The sequence below is a fragment of the Melospiza melodia genome, chromosome 3 (genome assembly GCF_035770615.1).
Source record: "Melospiza melodia melodia isolate bMelMel2 chromosome 3, bMelMel2.pri, whole genome shotgun sequence".
In the NCBI taxonomy this organism is placed as follows: domain Eukaryota; kingdom Metazoa; phylum Chordata; class Aves; order Passeriformes; family Passerellidae; genus Melospiza; species Melospiza melodia.
This window is the reverse complement of record NC_086196.1, coordinates 67048712-67073115: the sequence shown is the minus strand read 5'-3', so window position 1 is coordinate 67073115 and position 24404 is coordinate 67048712. Positions and strand designations below refer to the sequence as shown.

The window sequence follows — 24404 nt, the reverse complement described above, 5'->3', positions numbered from 1 at the left end:
TATGAATAGCCATAGAATTCACTTGTTCAGAAGAACACATTTTATAAACATTTGTGTTTTAAGCACTAGGCCATGAAATATGGCAACAAGACCAGCAAATTTTATTACATTATTTTATCTAATTAATTCTTTATTCACATAAAACCCTTCACATTTATTACCTTTTCAAATTATAGAGTACATTTTTCATTACAGATAATCAGACAATATATAAAATTAAGGATCTGTGAAATGATAAACCTTTGCATTTGTAAAGAATAAAGGACTCTAAAATGTGTTTTGTTGTATTTTATTAATTTGACCAAAGATTTATATTCTTCTTCTTCTGTGGCTCTTATAACATTTATTGTCAAGCAGATTGTCAGTCTTGATTGCTCACTGCAGCTTGTTGGTGCCTAACCTGTCTGTTGTCCGATACACACTCCCTAATTTGTGTTGCACTTTTTTACAGTGAAACCAGTGTTTTGTTGTTCCTCTGTGTGGGCTGGGGCAGCTTTTCAGCTACGGGAAGCTGGTATAGCTCTACCAAAGCTGGAAGACTTTTCACACTGAGTTTCTGTATTTTAAACAGGTATCTGTTTTATATAGCAATTTTAATTATCATCACATATCCTGACCTGCATATTTGCCTTTACAAACAAAGAACAGATAATGAGAGCCAGTTTCCTCTTTTTTTTTTTTAATCGGTGAAAACTTTCTTATAAAGCAGTATCTTTTTTTGCTATGCACAGCTTATTTAACTTTCCAGCAAGTGTCTCCTTAGTAGCTCATCTGAAATAATAATTCTAAAACCTTCAAGTGATCCTGGACCTCTTAGGTGAGATAAAATTCAGAGCACAGCAGACCTTGTTCGTTATGCTGGTTCCCAGGAAACCAAAAGGGTTTGGCTGCTGAATTGTGCATTTGTCCACTTCCTGGAAGGTGCTCAGATCTGATAAGGGTTTTGTAGTTGTTACCCAAAAGGGAAGAGACAAGTGTTTTGAACCCATGATGACTTCAGTTTTACTTTGGAACAGGAACATCAATTCTTTACAGGCATGAATTGCATACCTTATATGAAAACACTGTGCCTTTTCTTTTAAATACATGGATATCAAGATAGGAACTTTCCATCACCAGGATTTTAATCTTTCTCAAACTTGCTGCAATGCACACCAGTATAAGTCACTGTACAATAAGAATATCACATTTTATACGGCTCATCCTTATGCTGATAGGACTGTTTAATATAATCAGTCAACCAAACTAATTTTTTTCAATATTGTTTTCAAGTTTTACATCAAGGGAAAGGATAATCTTCCATTCATTGTGTGTGATATTTGGCATGATGGTTCATGTAAAACTTTAGAAGGAAAATACCCTAGAGAGCTTTCCATTTCAGGGACTTCATTAATGATGAAGTACTTTAAAGTGACACACAGTACCTTGAAGGATTACAGCAAATGTATCGTTTCCAATAAATCAGTCCTAGGCTTTGAACCTAGTATATAATGTATGATTAACCTTGGCAGTTCAAAAGTCATTGACATTGGCTTCCATTTTAGATGAACCAAAATGCTGGATAACAATTGTACAAGCTGTCTTCATTTATTTTTTTACTCTATTTTTGTTTCATCTAATTTGTTCCAGATGTGAATATTTCCAAGAGAAACTGCCCGTCAAATCTTTTATTGTATAGGGTTCAAACATAGAGAGATTAGAGATGAGCCAGCTTGCTTGCTCATCTCACTTGGCTTTTGGCTTTGAAATGCTGCACTTTGAAATAGAGTGCTGCACCTCATGTCTGCATACACATGGTTTCCAAAAAAATTTATAAAACAGTTTTAACTGTCTTAAAATGTGCTTATTTTTGACTACACATATAATTCATATTTTGTAAGGTTTCACTAAAAAAACACTGGTCTGTTGAAAATAAGATGACATACATTACTAGAAGTCAGGCATTCTAATTACCCTAGAAAATTCTTATTTAAGGCTACCATGAAGATTACTTTATTTCAACTTGGTTCATAAGGAAAATAAAGTCTACATTAATAACCATACAACAATAAAAAGAGAAAGAAAAAAAAAAAAAAAAAACCAAAAACCCCACGAACAAACAAACACCAAAAAACCCACTGCAGGATCTCTCCTTTGTGGGCTTATATACAGCAGTTTGAAAATATTTTATTATAACTCAAATTAAAAAAGAACATTAGGTCATTCTGTTCACATTTTGCCATATAAAAATTGAACACAAACTGTTCAAAAAAACATAGTATGACTTAAGATAATCTCCACAGACTTAGTCCTTTACACAGTTATTTTCATTAGATTTATGTTTTAACACTGGGAAAGGATTCTTCATCTAAAAAACACTTCATAAAGGATAAACATTTTGTTTGTATACCATATATAGCCTGGATCGTTGAAAACTTCCTGTCCTTAATTGCTTATGCAAAAATGATTCATGGTGCAAATTGGTATTCACAAGTTATTATGTGCATTAATTTATGTTTTTCCTTTGTACAGGCATCTAAAGATTAGATTTATAGGTTGTGCTGAAACACATTTTATTTTGTCTTGAAATCAAGATTGCAACATACTTTTTATTCACATTCTGTATGGATTTTAGGTTATTGTCACCATGATGATGGTTTGGGCGTTTTGTGGAGGAGGGTTGTATCTTAGAGCATTGGTTTGGTTAAATACAATATGTGGACAAAAGACAAAGTAAGTTTGAAGGAGTTTTGTGACAAACGGTATTTTTCCCAAGCATTCAAACAGCACATGAAAATCTGTAGGGCTAAGTTCTTACGTGAGGTCTTTAACCTATTTTAGCTAAAAATAAATTTAAAAAATTAAAAATTGGAGCAAAAAAAAAAATTAGCAGTTTTATACTTAGAAATGGTTTTGATATTGTCAAAATAACTTTTCATTAGAAGATGAAAATGTCATTTTCTTCAATGTCTATGTTTGGATTAAAGTCTGAAATTTTAATTTTGTCAAGGAGGAAATTTTCTGTGAGGAATAAAAAAACCCCAAACGTTTCAACTGACTATAATATATAATATATGCAGGATATATATAGGTACACATGCAGGAATACAGAGCCAGCAGCTCCACGGCTGTAAAACATCTAAGTGTCTCTGAAGTCACAACTTGCCTAACTAACATCAGCTGTGAATCTCACCTAAGAAAGAATTTTTGCTGATCTCATATTCACCTCTCTGTGGAATGCTGGAGCAGGTTTCTGAGCAACATGATTTTGATAGAAAAGGCATAAATATATAATAGTGTAGGGAACTACAGAGCTAACCTTTGAACACACTAGTGGCAAGAAACAGAGGTATGGCTGTAACAGCACTCAACAATGGAGTCTTGAAGGGAAAGTCAAGCTTGTCTGTAAGAAGGCTACTAAAATTCTTTCCAGGTCTTCAGAAAAATTGCAATGTATTTCTTAAGACTACTTAAGACTAAGACCACTTAAAATAATAATGACTCTTTGAGGTCTTAGGGAAGAACCTTCAATATATTGGTTACTGATCAATGTGGCAGGTTTATTTGAGTGAGCAATTCCAGGGATGTGTTTTCTAGATGGTACTAATTTCACTTCTAAAGCCTTTCACAGTTACAGATATAAAAGATGCCTCTACAGCACAGTAAGAGTAAATGCAGTATTTTCAGGCAAGCACACAAATTCCAGCTGTGCTGATGACTCTGAACTTCCATGTTAGCATGAAAGCTCCCTGTTGATGTTTATTGGTACCCAAATTTATAAAGCTGTACCTTGATGTATTTTAATATCTAACTGCACATTTCTATATAGCAGCATTTCAGAATTATACTGAACAATGCTATTAAGCAGTACTACACAAGAAATGTAGTGAACTATATTTCAGAACCTAACTTGATTCATTTTCATTTTCTAGTAACGTTGGAGAATACACCATTTTGCCAAGTGCAACTCACACTTCTATATTTTACTTTCTTTGGTATGCTCTGGGCTTTTTACAGTTGTTTTTAAAACTTCCATTGAGGTATATCCTTCAGTAAGGATTGCAGAATTTAAGATGATGAAGAGTCCCATCTGACAGGGAGCAGGTACTCTTGTTTTCCAGTGCTTGCTCCAGGCCATTTCAAATGATGAAATCTTACAATTTGTTTTAAGAGAACTTTCACTATGATATCTATGTTTAAGATATGTGGGACAGGGAGGAGTTTAGGGAGGGAAAATCTGTGCTTATGAGAATGTAACTTCAGGTGGATGGAGTTGAGCTGAATGTATATAAAATTTGGAGAGCTCCCCCACTAACCTACCAGGAAATATATACATATCAATCCCTGATTTCTTATGCTGATCTTTGTAAAATACAATACTTGCTTCTACTTACAGCTTGGTTCCAGAGAAGAAATTAATTGTGACCTAAAGAAGTCCTTGCTTACAACATTCAGAGGTTCACTTCTTGCACTTCTTTGTGAACTCTCAAATTCAGAGAAATGCCACTGACTTCACTGGGTTTACAGAAGATTTGTGTGCTTCCTCAAAGATCAGAATCAGGCCTCAAGGTTTTTTTTGTCCTACAGACCTATATTCTTCATCTTTCCTGAGTCACAGAACCAGCTCTACTGTGAAAAGTAGCAGTGATTCTCCTTCAGCATATAATTTGGTTATCTGAGTTAAAAGTGAAGATACTTCAGGCAAGAAGCTATAAATGCCTCTGTGAAATATTTAGATATTGGAATATTTGAAAAACTTCTGCTACACATTGCTTAGAATGGTTTACGATATAATTACAGGAATTACAGATCTCAATGTTGCACCCATTTTTTTGTTCTGCTTTTTTTGAGGGAAGGCAAACTGAACACCAAACTGGTCTGGTTGAGGACTTCTGAATCCTCTTTGGTTAATTTTGTTCTCTCAAATTTGAAACATCACTCCCTGTCCTTGCAAGGTGCTCAAGGCAGATGGCCATCCTTCCTGTCTGAATGGTGACGGGCTTTCTCCGGGCTGGTGAGAATGTTGTTCCACAGGACCATCCAGTCAAGGAGGACACGCGAAGGGACCTTCCACCGTTCTCTTCTAAGACAAAGCTTAGCAAGTAAGTACAACAGAATGCAAGTTGGGTCAATTTAGGAATTCAGCAGAGAGGCTTCTACTGTACCTAGCAGATCGGAACTTGAGCTCATGGTAGCACTGCACAAAGCTGTGATAAATGAAAGTGATTGGCAGGGCTAATAAAACGATGCCACTAACCACACAAATTCCTCCAAGAATCCTTCCTGGGACAGTGATGGGACACATGTCACCGTAACCAACCGTGGTCATCGAGATGATCACCCACCAACAAGCAGCAGGAATGCTGGCATAATCCTTATTCTTTGTTCCCAAGTCCAGCCCATTTTCAAGAAGCTGTGAAAGTGCACTGAAAATTGCCATAGCAACACAGATAAAGACAAGTAGCATCACCATCTCTCTGTAACAACGCTTCAGAGTCAGACCAAGTGTTTGAAGGCCAATGAAATGACGGGCCAGTTTAATCACCCAAAAGATTCTCATCATTCTTAAGACCCTCAAGGTGACTCCAGCCCTCTGAAGCTGTGAATTTTCCCCTGTGAAAACTGTCATTAGAACAGAGATGTAGTAAGGAGTAATTGCCAGCAAATCAATGATGTTGAGAGGTCTTCTGACAAACTCACACTTGTTTTTGGAGACGATGAACCTCACAATGCATTCAGCAGTGAACCAGCCTATGCAGATAGCTTCAATTATCCTGCCAAAAGAAACGGAGGACAGCATTTATACTCTGTGCAAAGTCTTCAGGGGATGTTTTGTTTGTTCACAGATATTACGAAAGTGACACTTTCACAGACAACAAACAGAAAGCCATGCCATCCTTATCCTGCACCTGGCACTGGATTTCAGCAATTAACCTGAGGATCTAGAGAGAGTTTGAACAGATAATTGCTAAGAACTCACTCACTGGTAATTTTCTTTGAGTTATGGATTGCTACTAGTCATAGTACTGGACAAATATGCCCACAAAAACTGGAATCCTATAGGAAATAAGACATCAAAGTCAATGTGCAACCATATCTAGAACAGCTGGGTTTGGATTGGGGTTTTTTTGCTGCTGTTGTTGATTGAGTTTTGGGGGATTTTTTTTTAAATTTTTTTAAGTCTGTGAGGCCTGATTCACTTGGGAATGCCAAGGGTTGTAGATCAGTGAACTGCCTGGTTATGAACAGTAATGTATAGAACCAGACTGCTAAAATAAAATGGAAGTGCAGATGGAACAGGCAGATATAAGTATTTGCATTGAATGATTCATGCATATTAATTCTTTAGGAACTAACCTAAACCAGTCTATCTGATCTGCATCCCAAACAGGGGCTTACCTGCAGTCAGACCTATACAGGTATTGCCACTAAATACAGATGGTATTTTATTTTCAGTATTGCATCCATAAAGTACTACGCTTGTATCCTTCCATTTACCACTATGCTCTGCATTACTGAATTTTCTCTTTTGCTGTAAATATAAGTCCACCTGAACTACATTGCAGCAAAAATGCAAGGTAAACAGATGTTAAGGTAATAGGCAAGATCCTCTTCTTGCCAAATGCAGAAGAAATCCTGGGAGAGGATTTCAGTATATTCTTAAATATTTTCAAGTCCCACTGCATTGAATGAGATTTGAGAATATCTCAGCTTGAAACCAGTGGAAAGCAGAAACCAGTGGAAAGCAGAAAGCAGGAGATAAAAATGTTGTTTGAATATTACTTATTAACTGTTGTGCATGTGGTTACAAATCTCCCTAAGACTTCAGACTGTGCTCACTTTTTTAATACATGAGGGCATGGAAGCTAACCTTCCCTTCATTTCTCCATTTATCTTTTTAACCAACAGTTTAAGCAAAGAAAAAGCTCATCACTGATGCCTGCTGTTATCAAGAGCTCTGAAACCAAACTGGTGTGAGATCAGAGACTCAAAAATACTGCCAGGAAATACAACCAGAGTTTTTCGCTACTGCAAGGACTCTGACAAGGTAGTGTGTGTTGAAACATTTTGATTTGCAAGTGAAAATCCAACTGTCATTTCAAACCTAAAATTTTTCTTCTCTAACACATCTGCATAATTTCTTACCAGTTCTGAAATCTATTGTTAATAATAAGATAGTGGCCTGTTAGAAAGACAGTATTCTCTAACTGATGTAATTATAGACTCTTTAAACTAACTTTTTAATAGACATATTACACACTAAAATTTTGTTTATTTTTCGTTAATTTTAAAAATTAATTCTCTTTAATTTTAAGCTAAAATTGGAAAAAACAGTAACAGTCACTTGATGTAAAGTCATAAGGTATACTGTTATTTTAGCCACAGTAAATTTAAATGAACATAAATTAATTGCTTAAATATTTAGTCAGATAAAATTGGACCATATTTTTCTTTTTTTTTACAAATAACAATAGAAGTTCTGAAAGCAAGTGGTCTTTCTTCATAAAGGGCTTTGACAACACTAGTTCATGTTAGCACCTTTTGATGGAAAGACTTTTGAAATTCAAAACCAGTTTGCTCTTAATAATTAGGCGTTCTCTTAAAAATTAGGCTTTTTGAAACTTCCTTTTTGTTAGGAAAAAAAAAACCAAGGAAAAAGGCTAAATGAGTAAGTTTTCTTAAATCCTTTTTTAAATCCTTTTTTAATTCCTAAGTTTTCCCCAGCATAATCAAACAGCAAAATCATGGTAATGGACAAACTGATGATGTCCGAATGTAATTATATGTTGTCTAGTTGAGATCTCATGTAAAAGAGAATAGAAAGTTGCAATCAGGAATGTTCAACAATTCCAACAGACTATTTCTTTGCATTTTATGAGATTTCTCTGGTAGTGTTGTCTGTCTCCTATGACACGAAGCATTTAAATGAAAAAGAAATTTGTTATTATACAATTTAAAGCTTTTTCACTTGCTATTTCCTCCTGATGCCCTGATAATGTCAGAAACGTGACTCTTCCATTTTGCAACCCCTTAGACAGGTTATCTCTGGGTTGAGATTTAAGGAAGTTAGGTCCTGATTGTTGTGATACAGTAGAAATTTTCTTCATGAATCAATATCGATTCAGTGGTCATATAACTTTGGGGAATAGTTGTACAAGTAAAAAAGTCCATGAAATATGATCAATCCATTGCTTTACTCTGGCAGTTCCTGGGACAAGAAATACTGTAAATCAGATATACTTCAGTAGGAAGGACTGAAGAAGTATTTTCTTGTAGAACAGATTTGAAGTGAGCTAAGGAACATCATTGGTGCAGAAATGACAATGCGAGATCAAGGCAGTGGGGGATACATTAATGCCATTCCATTTTAGCTTGCACTTCCACTTCTCCATTTTGCATCCATCCTTCTTTCCCCTGGCTGGGGAGAAGACAATGAAGGGTGTCCCTTATTTTTTTCTTTCCTCTACTTACTTTTCAGCCATAAGTGAAACATTTTTCATTTTTCCTCTCTTGTCACTCCTTTTTTGCCTGTGTAGATGGATTTTGGCAGTACTGGTGAATCATACAAAAATGAGTGCTTTGGTGAGAAAAACTAGAAACCTCTGGCATGTTGGGAAATCTGGAGTGCTACATTCTACATTTCTACTTTCAGATCAAGTCTCCCTCTCTTTGCAGCGACTTATCTCTATAGTTAACCTTATCAGTGGATAAATAACATCTAATAAGGAAAGCAATTTTAACAGTTAGTCCTTAAGAGAACAGAGTATGAAGTTAAAGCCACATTAAAGGCATATACTCAGAAGACCAAAGTACCTGTATTTTTCATATTCAGTTCTTAAAATATTTTCTGCATATTCATAGGACAGACTGCTTTTATTGCCTATGTCTGGAATAATGGTGTATTAAAATCTATAACTATATAATTAAATAGTGCCCTAACTATATAATGAAATAGTGCCTTTATTTGGTAAAAATGTAGTACCTACTTTATAAACTTCCATCTGGGTTTTTTGTTGGTTGGGTTTTTTCAGTTTTAAAATAGCTGGTATCCAAAAAGGAGAGGGGGAATCAAAAACAAAGCCATGAAGTATTTCCTTGAAGATTCCTCACAAATTTTATGAATAATCACAGAAAATACTAATTTTTATTCAGTTACAGGCTATTCCTGCTCCAATTTACTGTTCATTGTCCCAGACCAAAGCACATGAAAGAGTTTTTCCTCACAAAATTTTAAGCTGCTTGGTGCTTAGCAGTCTTTCAAGATTGCTCTAATGAATCTTTTGTCCATAAACAGAAAATCAAGCCTTTGTTAGCCTCATTCCTACTGTAATCCCACCACTGTTCGGTTTTCTGTTCCATATGATAACTTTTACTCAGAATAAGCTACTTTATGTACAACAAGTTAAACCATTTCAGAAATCATCTTTTTCAATCACTAACAAGTTTAGTTTGTTATTACTAAAAAAGAAAACTATGTGGTAACTGTCTTAGAATTTCAACTTAGCAATATTCTTTGCCTCAGCTTGCCAATTCATATATTTTCAATATCCCCTGGTGAGTTAGCTGAAATCGAGCCAAAATATTCCTTAGTGGCATTATTATCTATTAAGCTTGTAAATAAAACATACACAGCAACAGGACACACGAGGAAAACAGATGATATGATTAAAGACAGTATATGACAGGATTAAAGACTGTCAGCACTGATTTGTTAAATTGTTGCTAAAGCCTATTTCCATGTAAAGCACATAAAACCGGAAAAATGTCCAAGTAGTGGCTAGAATGATCAAATTCCTGCTCAGGAAGACTCCTAAGTGATTTCAGCAAATGTTCGGAGGTTTTTAATCCTTTTGAAATCAAGGGCTTCCTTCTCACTACAAACTGTGGAGTAAAGGCTACAGAACAGCCGGTTTCCCTGAATTAAAAACCCTGCTGGCTTTTTTTTCCCCATTCTGCCCCTGCTTTGGCAGAAATTATATGTTGTCATGCATTAAACTCTTTGTGTGGGAGGCTGTAATGACCCGTACTCCCCAGGGAAGGGGCAAATACCTTTCACAGCTCCAAGTGGAGACCTGGATACAAACATCTTGAGCCCTGAGATCCTCAGCACCTTTACCCTCTATGTTGGACATGACTGCCACCTAACCCTGGTGAGTTTAAGGCTTGGCTGTGCCCAGGCAGTGATGTACATCTGTTCTTTGTTTCACCTCTATTTTTCAAAGAACTGGTAAATTCAATAGAAGAATCCATGCCTGTGTTTTTAACCTAGGTCCTTGGTTCCATTCTTTACCCTCAGCCCACTGTTTTAACCTAAAATCTGCAAAAATGTGATATTCAAGTTAGATCTTGTCCAGGAAAGGAGTTCTTACTGTTTTTTGAAGAGGTGTTAAGCATGAACATTCAGGTGTTCTGAAATTCCACTACTATAAAGAAATAATATTTTTTGTATGTCTAAAATTCACATGCAGTTTTTTAGGCTGATATTTTGCAAAGATTAAAAAAAGTCCACAGGCTCTTGATGAGAGATGCTGTTTGGAGAAACTACCATGTTTATTTGCTTTTGCTTAAGAACACATATCATGTAGGCTTGATAAGTCAGTGATTATTTCAGTACAAACCTAATCATGATTATCAAGTGGAAAGGGGACAACCATCTCTTCTTAGTGCTAACAAGCTGCTTGTATTCAGCATTAGAAAAATAGTTTTAAGGCAGGTAGCTAGAACTGTGCTGCCAGTAAGTCAAGCAGCTTCAAATGATTTCCTATTACAGGCTTGAGAAGCTCTCCCTAGAAGATTACGCTCCCAATCAGTGCATGGACAGGTCCCTGAGCAGAGACTCACAGTATGCATCTGTTGGCACAGTTCAGAGGACAGCAAAGATGACTTGAAATTGCCAGAAGCAACAGAAGGCATTCCTGCTGTCTGCTCCTAAACTCTGCAAATCTAATGCAAATCTTTGGCTCCGATAAGTGGAACTTGCCAAGGCAGGGAACGGAGCAAAAATCTTAGAATGAAATAAATTTAATAGCTCATCCCTCATCCCGAGAACAGGCCTGGGAAGGGCAATCCCTCTGCAATCAGGGAATTGTATTTCAGTGTCTGTAATATCTGTGAAATTCAGAGGTGAGGTTTCCCATCCCTCTCTCCTTGAATTAAGCTTACTCCTGGACTTCTCTGTTGCCTTCTAAAGCATGTTATCCCAAAGGATCAGAAATAGCCATGGGCTGTTCATCCTTTGAGAGCATGGTCACCATGAAAAGACATAACATCATAGTGTTTTGTGAAAAAAAGTTTGGTGGATTTAATTCTTCTTCTGCTGAAAGCGTGCTCATACATGAAAAACAAATACATCTGGTGTTAGCTGGCAGCCCCAGCAGCCCTCACTGCAAACCTCATTTTTTGTAGATGCCAGAATTCATGATCCCCTCACTTGCTGAGATGATGTCCAGGGAAGCTGAAGGCACACTGCTGGTCAGCTGCTTTCAGTACAGCTGTCCAAAGCAGTTCTGGGAATGGTTACCACGGGAGCCAGCCACAGAAGTTGTCCATGTGGCACCTTTCTGACATAACACACTGAGGCAAGGGCAGGAGGGCTTATTGTGAGAGATAGAGAATATCAGAGTTGCTGGGTTTCCTCACCTCCGTGGCTTATGCTGAGCTGAATAACTGATTACATCCAAATCTACAGATCAGGCATTTCTAGATTATCCCATTAAATTTTCACTCCTAAAACTTCTCAAAATACATTTTTTTAATAACGTGCAATTTTTGTACTAGTAATTACAGTGCCATGCAAGTCAAAACTCACTTGTGTACGGCAGTAAGGTAACAATTTCTCTTGGGAAAAAAAATATTTTGTAGTACTGTGTTAGATAGAATTTCTTTATTTTGATGAGGAACGCTGCTTAATAAACAAATGACAGAATTTGGTTTCAAACTTTAAAATGTGTCAGAAACAAGTGGATGGATTTTTAAAAACATTCTCACCTAAGAGGGATTGTATTGCCAGAGTATGCAATCCCAGAAACTTCATAGGATTTCTGTGGTCAGATTTTCAAATAAAACCATTTAGCTACTTAAATTTTACAAACTTAACTATTTTTAAATGAAATAACTACAAAGTAATCATAAGCACATAAGGCCAGATGACAACTGGGCATGTTAGGTCCAATGCTATGGCACATGTCAGTAGTGACAACTAAACTGGACAGCTCACTTAAAAGCAGCTGTAGCTAACACACTCTTTTCCAGCTATAACAGACTTTTTAGCAATGAAGCAGCATGTGCAAAAGAGAGGAGTGGCTCCACCTTGGTGGTAACCTGTGGACAGAGGGGCACACATTTGTGTCTGTTTCCCATGTGTTTGCCATCAGACTGGCATAGGTTCCTGTGCAGTCAGTGCATGGTTTAGATGACCCAGTCTGTACTGGTGTTTATACTTTTCTGACATTGGTAGAAACTTTTCAGCTGGTAGAAACTTTTCTATTGTTTTGTTGCAATAACATGGAGTACTACAGCTAGTACAGAAGAAATTCGCCCCATCATTGGTAGTTGTCCTGGTTCTAAAAGGAGCCTTCACCGCCCTGGGAACTGTTTGTCTACACTGCACCTACAAGTACTTAGGATCTTATTCTTCTAACACCTGGTGTACAAAATGCAATTGTTCAGAAGAGTAAAATCAAGATCTTGAAGACAAAGGCACTATGAAAGAAAAATTACACATCCTATGCCATGTTCCTCTCCAAGCTGAACTCTTTCTTGCAAGAGAAAACTTGTGGTTGATTCCCACACCAAGAAGACAAGAACAAAGACATGACCTATGTGGTTAATGCTGTTGTAGTGTTGCATCTATTTTCCCATGCCTCTTGGGAGTATCTCAGCAATTTGCTGCTGTACAGAGGTCACCCACAGCAGCTCCTCTTTGAAATGACCTTGCTAAGCTTTTAACTGGAAGAGCCTTTAGGATCCCCTTTTGACATATCTGAATCTAAGCAGGAATCAACAGCTTCTCACACTGCATCTGCTTTCTTTTTGTTCATACAATTAATTCTTTGGCTCAACTACAATGAGAAATACAGGTGCAGTTTTCCATTAAGCTAATGGAAACTATGAAAATACTTTCCAAGGAATTAATCTGGCTACTAAGATATAATATATCACATTCCAATTAACTCTATGGTAAAAGATGATGATTTCATAATGACAAGGCTGCAATTTCACGGTAGTGCCCTTTTAGAAGAGCAGAAGCTGAAAACTTTTTGTTGAATATCCTGTCTGTTTTTAAAAAAGGGAGAAGCTAGCAAATACCAGAAATGTTTACTTCTTTCTTTATATGTCAGTCTTATTTATGGGAGAAATTCTACCAGACTGATCTCAATTTTGTTCTCTAGGGAACAGGGAAGAAGGAGAGAGAGGGAACAGAAGAGTGCAAGAGTTGCATCAATGTAATTCTAATCTGAGGTCACAAGAAGATGGAAAAGGGTTTGCTCTTACTAGTAAAGCTCAGGATTGAGCCTTATACCCCATGTCCTGTTCTCTGCAACTGTTTTGCAGTGTTTATTATGCTTAAAGGAAATGTAAGCATCTGTTACATTTATACACTGGGGTGCTTGAATGATGCCTTTGCAAGAGCTTGATGTACAGTTTGATCATCTCCTGTGTTCCCCACATAGACAATCTGAGATGTAAAGGGAGGAGCGGGAGTAAGGCTGTTCCCACATCCAGGATTTTACCGGAGCACAATCGTAACAGGCGCTGCATCTGCTCTAGCAGAAGGATCTGTACGAATACATGCAGAGTACTCACAGGATCTGTCTTTTCCCAAAGGAAAAGACAAGGGAATTGCATTCTTTTGGGGGATTATTTTCTTTTCTTTTTTTTTTTAATTTTCTGTTCACAGTCGTAAGGCATAAATTGATTTCCGGAGTGTCTGAAGTTCTCTGTGTGGTCCCGTGTCTCCTCAGAGGGGACAGTAAGAGCTCCAAGAACCTTCACGGAGGGAGGACCCTCCCTGCGAACAGGAGCCGTACCCCGATGTCCCCTGCGCTCCAGGCTGCCCAGACCCGAGCCTGGCCCCGGCCCCCGCCCGTCCCCTGCGCTCGGGGCCGCGGCGCCCGGCAGAGCCCGGGGGAGCCGAGCTGCGGAGCAGCGCCACTGCCCCGACAGACACCCCGACATCCCCCCCGGGCCCCAGCTCAGGGCCGGGCTGTCCAGGCGCGCAGACCGTCTCCGCCGGTGGAGGCGACAGCCACGGACCGTCAAGACAAGGGGCAGGAAGGACACACTGGACGGGACACACGGGGACCGGACAGCGGGAAAATAAAGGATCCTCCTACCCTGAGGGCTCCCTCACTGACTCTGCTGTGTACCTGCTCTGCTCCTCCACGCTGCGATTCTCCGGCGCCCGCCACTCGGGCAGGGTGCTGGCGCACAGCACCACCATGGACACAATGACGAAGAGGATGGAGACGGTGGCCAGGACCTGGGCGGCCACGGAAGACGTGGGCTCCTCAAAAGTCCTCCTCATCCTCTCGAGCCACTTCCTGCCCTCGGCTCCGGGCGGCCGCCGGCCCTTGCCCTCGGGGCCGCCATTCGGCTCCTCCGCCGCGTAGTAGGTGAACGTCTCGGACATGCGGTCGTCGAGGCGGCGCTGGCAGCAGTAGTCGAGGTGGGAGCCCTCCAGCCCCCAGTAGATCATCTCGTTGTAGAAGGAGAGCTCGCACATGTGCGGCACGAAGCGCAGGTGGCCGTGCCGGACGTACAGCATGATGAAGCCGAAAGCCTCCGAGTGCCTGTCGAAGAAGTACTCGTTCCGCTCCCGGTCGTAGTCGTCGCACACCTCCAGAACGTCCTGCTCCGAGAGGCAGCCGTGCAGGCGGCTCACCCGGCGCAGCGGGAAATCCTTCAGCACCTCCCGGGAGAAGGAGTACCGGGTGCCCCCGACGTTCAACACCACCGAGGGACCGCGGCCAAAGTTCATGGCTTGGGCGGCACGGAGGAGGGGAACGGCGGGCAGGGCAGGGCAGGGCGGCGAGGCGGGGGGCAGCGCGGGCGGCAGCGGCTGCCCCGGCTCCGGCTCTGCGCGCACCGCTGGCGGCTCCCGCTCGGCGACGGGGCGGGCAGCGGGCGGGGAGGGAGGCAGGGGGGGAGGGACAGCGGAGAGACGCGGGCGCCCCGGCGGCCGCGCAGGAGCGCAGGGGGCGATGCCGCTCGCAGGTGCGGGCGCGGCTCAGCGCCGGCGGGCGGGCGCCTCCGCGGGGCCCCGCCGGGGCGGGAGCGGGGCCGCGGCCGCGGGCATGGCGGGGCCGGGGAGCTCCGCGCCCGGCGCCGCTCCGCTGCGCTCCGCCGGTGCCGGCGGGCGGGCGGGCGAGCGAGGGGCGGTGCGGCGACGGCGGGGTGGGGACACGCCTCCTTCCCGCCCGCGCACACGGAGCGGAGCGGGACTCCCGCTGCCCGCCGCCCTCCGGGCACCCCGCCCGGCACAGGTCTGGGCAGCGCCGGGGCCCGCCGGCCCCGCTGTCCGCCCCGCCAAGCGGCGCTGGCTCCAAGTTGTCCACTGAACGCAAGTAACACTTTGTGGGCGTTTTCCCCCCCTCAAGGAAAGCTCGAAGTGAAGTGTGTGAGCCCGATGCAGCTCGCTCCCTGTTCGCGGCAGCCGACGGCCAGCGCCTGTCTCTCCCAGCTCGTTTGTTTGCCCGCCGGGGCGCCGGGCGGTCCCGGTGCCCGGTAAGGGCAGGGCGGCGGCGGGCAGCGCTGGCCGCAGCGCCCCGGGCTCCCCTCCTTGTCACAGCCCATCCGCCCCGGCCCTCCGCCGTGCACATCTGGACAGGGTGACTCTTCTCTTTTTGCTCCTCAGACAGTGCATGGACGCCAGAAAGAACCAGGTGCAATCGGCAGTCTTCTTCCCTGCTTCTGCCCATCCTGGTCTCAGGTCTCTGCTCCCGCAGCTTCCTATGTTCCTGTGTCCTGCACCTCTTCTCAAGATTAAAGCAATTATTAGCTGCTCCGACCCTGTCTGCGCTCTAAAGCTTCTATTTCATTTGGCTGCATCAAGTACAGGGAGTTAATTTCCGCTATTGACGGGTTTTGAAATTCATTTTTTTTATTTCAATATGACAGTTCTCCAAAGTGAGGTATTTTCTAGGCTCATTAACATCTGGAATATCTTGGGCTAAAAGCAGGCGAGACACACCTCTCACTTTCAATGAGATGCTTCCAAGTTATCAGGAGAAAAAGTAGGTAAATATGTCTTTTCCAAACCAATGCCAAAGATTAGTCACTCAGGTTTTTGTCTTTAAAAGGGCATCCAGGTTAAACCAGTGTTTTCCTATCCCCGTTCTTAGTCGCTCTAGACGTATGCACTTCATGGGTTGTTCTTGCTGCCAAGTTACTTTATCAGCTGAGATTTCTAAGGCACATTTAGGCGTATCAAAATAAATGAATAGTCGTCTAATTGTGTAGTAAAAATTGAGGGTTTTTTTTTTTTTAATGAAAATGGTATTTAAGCGCTACTATTTTTAAGCCTATTTGTCATCTTCTAAAACATACTTCTGGAGAGACTGTAACGAATGTCCCCGTTCCCAGCGGGAGAATCCCGCGGTCTCTGGCTGTCCTGCAGTGCCACCACGAGAGGGCGCGGTTAGTCGTCGTTCCCCGTTTGTTTCCCGGTTTTCCCGAGAAACCCACCCGAACTCCGAAATGCTGTCAAGTACGCGCACCAGCGTGTTCTGGCACCGTACGGTCTTTTATGATGTCTGCTTAGTCACGCTGATGTCTGTTTTCATATGGCTGGAAAGGTTTTTCCTTCCAGCAGCTGCGTTCGTAGAACCATCAAATCATTTCCCTTGGAAAAGACCTTTAAGACATCGAGTCCAACCATTAACCCCACGCTGCCGAGTCCACCACTAAACCATGTCCCTAAGCACCACATCTACACATATTTTAAATGCCTCCAGGGATGGTGACTCAGCCACTTCCCTGGTATAGTTATAGTGTATTTTGCTATTTGTTAATTTTTTTAACAGCAAACACTAAACTTCTTCTCCCTTCTTTGATGTATACCCTCTGTATTTCATTCTTTCAGGAGCAATCACTAGAAAATCTGCTTAAAAAATTAAATAGCTAAACCTGACTAGAAGTCTGACAGTGCTAATGAGTTACCCAGGTGCTTTTGACTTTGCAATTTGTCAGCTTCCTGCTCCATATGTTCTAACCATCCCTCACAGGGAGCTTGCAGAGAAAGAGAGCTGAGTACAAACAACACAGCTTGAAGACACATATTTACTAACTCTATTGAAATATTGTGAGTATATGTTCTAAAAATTATTTCAAGAGGGACAAAGCTTTGTGTGCTGTGTTAAGAAGCTGTCTGGCAGAACAGGTAAAATGCTGGCCTGATGAGACTTTATCTTTAAATTGCATTGCTTGATAAGGCATTGTGAGTTGATTAATTCCTATTTCTGGTTTTCAGTTTATTTTAAATATAGAATATAATTATTTCCTCCTTCAGAATTATGCCATCAAATATTCAATATAAGCAAAGCTAACCTGGAAACTAATATTTTCTTTTCCTCTGTAGTTTGGCATGTTCATTAGTTGTTGTAGTTATAACTGCTGTCTTCCAATTGAGGAGATTTGTTCTAGTGGGCTGGTGCCAACAACTGTAAAGTGCATGTTCTCAGAGCAGGAGCAGCAATTTATCAGGAACAAAACCTCAGATTTTAGGCAGAATTTGCAAGTTTTGAGTAAAAAAGAATTGGGTTCCTATTTCTTAACTTTGAGATTGGTTAGCGCTTTGGGGCTGTGAAATAGCAGATTTGTTGTTTTACTAGAACTGCCTAATTTTTGAGGAGACTTCACTGAGTGTAAACTATTTTTTTTTGGTGATGTTTAATTTTGCAACTTAATGTCTCAAGAAATTTGAAGAAATAGGATGGAGACCCAAAATACTGGAGACTTTGTGCGACCATAAGCAAAACATTTAGTAATATATTAAGAGAAAGATATTTTTAAAGGCAATTCTGGTAACAAAAAATTGTGTTTGAAAGTTCCATCTGATTTTAAAAATGGTACATAATTGTATGAAAGAAGAAAATCTCAGGTGAGCAAATAAATTAATTGAGGTCAGCATAGAAATTAGTAAAGAGTATTCACCCTATATGTTAAAGAAGTATGAGGCATAGAGGCAAAGTTTAGGAGGACTTAGCAGGCTAATGATCTAAAACATAATTAAGACCTCTTTCAAGTGCTTGTGTTCAGGTGGTTGTAGTGTTGGTTTGGTTTTGGTTTGGTTTGAATTTTTAGGTTCTGGATATACTGCTGGGATGCTGAATCAAAGCAATTAAGTTTTTCCGGGTGTTATAGTTGTTATCCTTTGCTGCCCAGGAGGAACTTCACAATTAATAGTAATTATGTAAAACTAGCTTTCTTTGTGTCAACATTTATTTTCATGGCTTGCACTGTGCTATTGCGTCCTAGGGGTATTTAATGAACTTGAAATATTTTCTACAGATTCTAAATCCTTCTGGCTCCATGCTGAGACCATTGCTGTGTGTTCTGAGTGCAGCTCTAAGCTTGCTTTTAGAGAAGAGAGTCTTTACTTGTATTTTTTTATGTGAACAAAGTGGTATATTTTGATGGCAGGCATTTTTCATAACTTGGGATGAGATTCTGTTCCTACTGAGGTAGCTACTGAATGCTGTTGACTTCAATGCAAGCAAAATTGGCTTTTGGTGGGCTGTCTTGTCAGGAATCTTGATTATTTTTATGACTACAACATGTAGCAACTCTAGTTGTGGAGCAGGTTGCCATGATGATAGACTTGTAAACACAGAACAAAAAAATCTTCCTGGCTAGGGAGTATATAGTATATATCATGTAAAATTGTGGGGGGAAAACCCCAATCTTTTTGGTAATAAGCATATTGCCACATTTAGCCATCTCTCTCTTAGTTATTTGGAAAGGCAATATATAAAGAACAGAACAAGTGCTTTAAAAGGTTCTGCATGCACAGATGGACTATGGCTTGCATTTATCTTTCATTTAGGGCTTGGGAAAAATGGTTTCAAATAGATTTTTTTTTTTTAATTTTTTTTTTAATCTTGCTTCTCTGCACCAAAGCCCCTCTACTTCAGTCTGGTTTGTGTGCTCTGTAGAAAACCTTACTGCCACATGTAATTACCAAACAAACCTCTAATGACAGATGCAGGATTGTCAGTGGCACCTGACATAAGAGTACAAGTTCCCTTGTCACTGAGGCACTTATAAAAATCTGAATAATTTTGAATATAAGTGTTTCTAAAAATGGATGAATGACATTTAGTAGGGAACTGGGTATTCACATATATATACATGTGCTCAGAATACAATCTGGAGTTGACATTTATAATGAGACTAACTTTGTGAAACGTGATAACTGTTTGGGAAATTTGGCTATGAACAATTAAGATTTGATCCTGCAGACTTCATGCATTTGTGGGTCAGACTGTGAAATGTTTTAACATGAGAGACAGCTGCCTTCTTTGTTTCCTTCATCTCCATATTGAGAAACTCCCAGGAAAACTTCTTGTCCCTGATCCTGGGCTAATTATGAGGACTATTACATTTTCTGAGATCATTGAATCAAACGAAGGCCTTTTGGGCAGAGATGGTTACTAACTGAGAGAATAAGCCACTTTGTTACATCTGAACTTCAGGCAGGCAGATACAAAGCCCAGAGAGGACATTTCTCGCCTGAGGAAGGTGATTAGAGGGAGACTTGCTAATGGATAATTCAAAGGCATGAACATATCCTCACAGGAGAGTACAACATGGGAATGTGTTTTCACACCAGAGAGATTCTTTTCTAAATTCCTACCAAGGAGAAGGGAAACAGCCTGAAGAGAAGATGGATAGAAATAACAGGATTTGGAGAAGCCGTGCGTGTGGGTGAATCCTAACTGTGCTCCCAGAATAGGAAGAATAGGTCCAGCTATATGTATATAAACATTATTTTGTTAAAATCTTGCCCCCTTTTATTTTTTTTTTGCACTAGCTAACATAAAGAGCTATTGTTGTGCTTTGTTGTTTGTTTGTTTTGTGGTGGGTTTTGTTTGTTTGTTGGTTGGGTGGTTTTGGGTTTTTTTTGTTTTGTTTTGTTTTGTTTGGTTTTTTTTTTGTTGTTGTTGTTTTGTCGTTTTTTGGTGGTTTCTTTGTGGTTTGAGAAGTTTTTTTCCCACTTGCATTCTCAGCAAAGGCCATGAGTTCAGTTCAGTCACCTAAACATACCGCTTGAGGTGCCCTCCCTTTTCTCCCTAGTAACTAGCTATAGGGCAAGAGAAAATGTCCCCAGCATTGTCCCCTGAAACCAGGGAAGGTTTAGGTTGGATATTAGGATACATTTATTCGCCAGAAGGGATGCTAAGTATTGGAAAGGCTGCTTGGGGAAGTGGTTGAATCACCATCCATGGAAGTATTGAAAAGAGGAGTAGATGTGGCACTTAGGGACATGGTTTAGTGGTGGACTTGGCAGTGCTGGGGTAATGGTTGTGCTCAATCACCTAGCAGATCTCTTCAAGCCCTAGTGATTCCGTGATTCTGTGCTTTACCCTATTCTCCACAGGCTGCTCCAGCAGTGCACGAGCCTTTCTTGTCCTGTCCAGCAGCCCCTGTGGATGTCCAGGGTGCCATACAGGGAACACTTCATGCTGCAGTTAGGGAACTGAAAGGAGCCCTCAGCATCTGTCAGGCCTCTTCGGATCACAGGATCAGAAGCTTGGAAGTTGTGTTGGTTGGGTCTCAGGTCAGGTGCCCTGGTGAGTCATTCATGGCCTTTGGGAAGGGAATTCAGGCAGCTGGGACACCAGAATCCCATTGCTGGAGATTTCTGCAGAGCCACTGAAAACAGCACACATTGCTCTGACTGCTTATTTAAAGGAGGTGATAAGCCTGGAGGTCTAATTAGGTGAGGTGTAATCACAGTGAGTTAGAGTCTCACAAGTAGGGTTTTGCTGGATCTATGGAAAAAATATTCTAAAGTGAAGTTTCTGGAAATGCTGGTTAATTTCTTTTATTCCTTAGTGAGAAATGCTATAATTCTTCATTTTAGATATTGAAAATTCTAGGGGAAGGAGAGGAGAGTTAGAAACTCTGTCTTGCTATTATGCTGCTCTAAACTTCACACTTCAGAGGAAATAAAGTTAAGTAAAGCATTTTTGAAAACAATTTCCTTTTTTTTCATTATGAATAGGGGAAATATTTCCTTCTCCTGCTCTTCACACATACAACATTGTTAACTACTGTCCATTTGATTGTACCAAACTACAATAAGTGATGCAGAATTAGGTCTTACCTAATACTCAGGCATACAAAATTCAGTGTTTCTAGCTGTGCAATGAAGATAATGGTGTGATCACTATAACTTCCAACTCTGGGACATAATCCAGTCTCTATTATTTAGCAAAGATTTTACCCCTTACATGGAGACACTTATTTCTAAAAAGAATTATTCATCTTTTTTTATCATACGTGTTCTTTCAGAGGTCCCAAAAACTCTTCTTCTTGACTGTAATAGTTCATGAAAATGATCAAGCTTGATAACTTAGATAAATATTTGGGTTACTATTTAGAACTCGAAGAGGATGCTCAGGTTCTTAAAATACTAAATCTGCAGTCAAATACTCATCCACTCAAAATTCATTAGCTCTTAGTGTAAATCCTTTGATTCTTAGAGAAAATGAGATCAGATGTCTTTACAAAATACCTTTTTTTCCTGAGCCTCTTGAAGCATTAGAGGGAGTGTAGGAGGCTGTTACCCTTTTTCAGGCCACAGGCAGACCTGGCTCTGCAGTGCAACGAGGTGTTAAAACCTTCCTGTTATCAGAGCTTTGGGAACAAGTGGAGCATGGCTCGATTTCAGTTCCAGGAGAGCCAATAAAGCCGCTCTATCCCGAGCTCGCAGCACAGGACATTAAATGGCAGCTTGCTCCTCGTGGCTGGGCCTAAATAAGCCAGAGATCCCTCGCTGCTTTCTGTAACTTCTCTGCAAAATATTGGAGAGGACTCTGGCTTCCAGCAAATAGGTTGCCAAACTGGGTTGCAGGTAGGCAATTGTAGACAGGTCTCCCCGGGTGCCGACATTATCACCATCTACATCTGAGCAAATTACACAGATGCTCCCTAAGTTCACTGGTGTGAGTGAGTATCTGCTTTCAGGAGCAGTAACCTCTCAGCATTTGCATCAAGTGGCTCTTTCCTAAATGATGCAAGAGACTGGGTTATGTCCCAGAGTTGGGAGTTCAAGTGAGCACACCATTATCTCTGGTACATAGCTAGAAATGTCTCATAGCCAGAATGAGTCTTTCTCTGCCTTCATTTTAAGAAGAAATAGTGTCCCTCAAAAGGGCATTTTTAAATTATGATTTCAAGATGTAACCACTGATGGTCTGGTTCAGGTACAAATCCTTGCGACAAAATCCACCAGAATGATCTGGTAGGTTGGGCACCATTTAGACAGAACAGATAGTGAAATATCTGACAATCTGACTCTCAATATTAAAACACTGCATGAGAGCATATTTTTATTTATTTCACACTGTGTAAATATTCATTTGTGTACAGATTTTATACTGTATTGTTCTCTGGTATAAGTTACTGCAGCTTCATTTTGGCCAAGTACCGATTTCATGTTTTTGGGGTTTTCTATAACACGTATTTTTGCCTATTTCAACGTACTTTTGTTTTTCTACTGGAAACTGCAGATCCTATCTACATGCAGACCTGCCTCCACATTTTAAGTCAAGTGTCACTAAAGTCACAGATTCGTGTGACTTTAGTGGAAGTTATTCGTTTAGTTATTTATTTTGGGGAAAGCTGCAATATGTTGTCTAACTGTTCTTTTCCTGCTAATTACAGGAGGGGAAGGTAAATTCCACACCTTCTCTTTGGGGAGAGGGGAGTGGGATTTGGAGAAGGAGCAGTTTGCCTGGGGTATCCTTCTATAATATGTGCCAAATTTTAGTGAAATTGCGGCTGAAAATGAACTATCCCGGGTTGTGTTGGGAAGTGCTGCTGGTGGGCTCTGCAGTGCTCAAAACTGAACGGCAAGGGGGCCGCCTGCATTGCTGTAATGGCCTCTACCTCTGACTCAGCTGCCCATGTACCTGCAGGATGTAAAGCTAATCAACCGGCATTAGCAATTTAGTCAGCCCCTAATTTCCCTGCTTCCCACGGTGAAACTGAGCTGCTGAGGCTGGAGGGACTTTGGCACTTCTTTGCCATCTAGTTAGGGCTGACTCTAGCCTTGAGAGAGAGGAAACAAGCATCACAACAGCCATGACAAAACAGATCTTTTCTGGAAATGATGGCTAGGAAACAAAGTGATAATGTTGTCTGCAGAGCCATGCAAACTTATTCTAATAAAAAATTTTGGTAAATTTGTTTTTTTTTCATATTAAGCTGCCCAGGCAGGTTTATAGATATGCCTTTGCAGGAGCCAGAATAAAACAGATTGCTCATTGCAAATTCTAAATTATTATTTCCGTTGATCCATGTGAGTTTGTGTTTCTTCTTATTTTATTTTTTTTTTAATTTATAGTTATTTGTGCAGTAACTATTGCACAAACAAGGCAGGAGACATCATTAATCTTATAATCATAGTGAGGAAAAATTTGTAGACGTCTCTTTAGAAAAGCTTAGCATGATTTAATGAGATGCACTGCTCTGTGTTGCACTTCAGTGAATATGATATTGGCCTGACTCTCAAAAGTGGAAGATTATGGTAAATAGTACAAGACTTTGTTTCAGAAGACTCCAGCCCCTTATCTGGAAGTCTCTGCCCTTAGCTGTAGGAACTTCTTTCTGTTTGGAGGTTTGGACTTCTTGTTTAATTATTTATTATGTTATATTGTGGTATTATGCTGAATACTTCAAAACATGGCCTTAAGACCATGTGTTTTCTTATTTTTCTGAATTGTTATCAAATCATTAACACATTTAAATGTGACTCTTTCTCTTCTCTCTTGTTTAGAAATTTCATCTGTTTAAACATTTGTGCTGCAAAGCAAACTTCAGACTGGGAACCAACATCTCATGTTTGCCCTGCAGTTTGTTCTATTGCTTTCCTCTTATAGTTACATCTTTAATTTGGAGATCTGTCTTTAGTTCACCAATTTATATCACTGATTTTCTGTGTTTTCTTCCTAACTCATTTTGTAATTCATATATTAAAATCTATTTTTTAGAATAGAAGAAAAGGAAAAATAATCTTTAAAAACAACCGAAACACAAAATAGAACTAAAAGTAAAAAAAAAAAAACAAAAAAAACAAAAAAAAAACCCCAAAAAAAACCTCAAAAAAACCCACAAAAAAAAAAAAAAAAAAAAACCCAACAAAAAACCAAAAAAAAAAAAAACAAAAAAAAAAACAACAAAAAAAAAAAAACAACACA

At 40.3% G+C, this 24404-nt stretch overlaps 1 protein-coding gene across 2 annotated transcripts; it reads right to left on the bottom strand.

Annotated features, from left to right (window-relative positions):
• Positions 1 to 977: 977 nt before the first annotated feature.
• Positions 978 to 15010, bottom strand: KCNG3 (potassium voltage-gated channel modifier subfamily G member 3). Of its 2 annotated transcripts, none has more exons than XM_063152095.1 (2): positions 14316 to 15010; positions 978 to 5753 (listed from the first exon to the last, which is right to left on the bottom strand). In XM_063152095.1, exons 1-2 carry the CDS (start codon positions 14957 to 14959, stop codon positions 5108 to 5110), a joined length of 1290 nt encoding a protein of 429 aa, XP_063008165.1. In that variant the 5' UTR covers positions 14960 to 15010; the 3' UTR covers positions 978 to 5107. The 2 variants fall into 2 exon arrangements, with proteins under 2 accessions (XP_063008165.1, XP_063008166.1); XM_063152096.1 differs by having other exon boundaries at positions 14349 to 15010.
• Positions 15011 to 24404: the final 9394 nt, after the last annotated feature.

What these genes read in the sequence shown, in the direction of transcription:
- KCNG3 (XM_063152095.1), bottom strand. Translation starts at nt 14,959, where the DNA reads ATGAACTTTGGCCGCGGTCCCTCGGTGGTGTTGAACGTCGGGGGCACC. An exon ending in TCAGTGAGGGAGCCCTCAGG is followed by an intron (nt 5,754 to 14,315) that starts GTAGGAGGATCC and finishes TTCTTTTGGCAG; the next exon opens with GATAATTGAAGCTATCTGCA.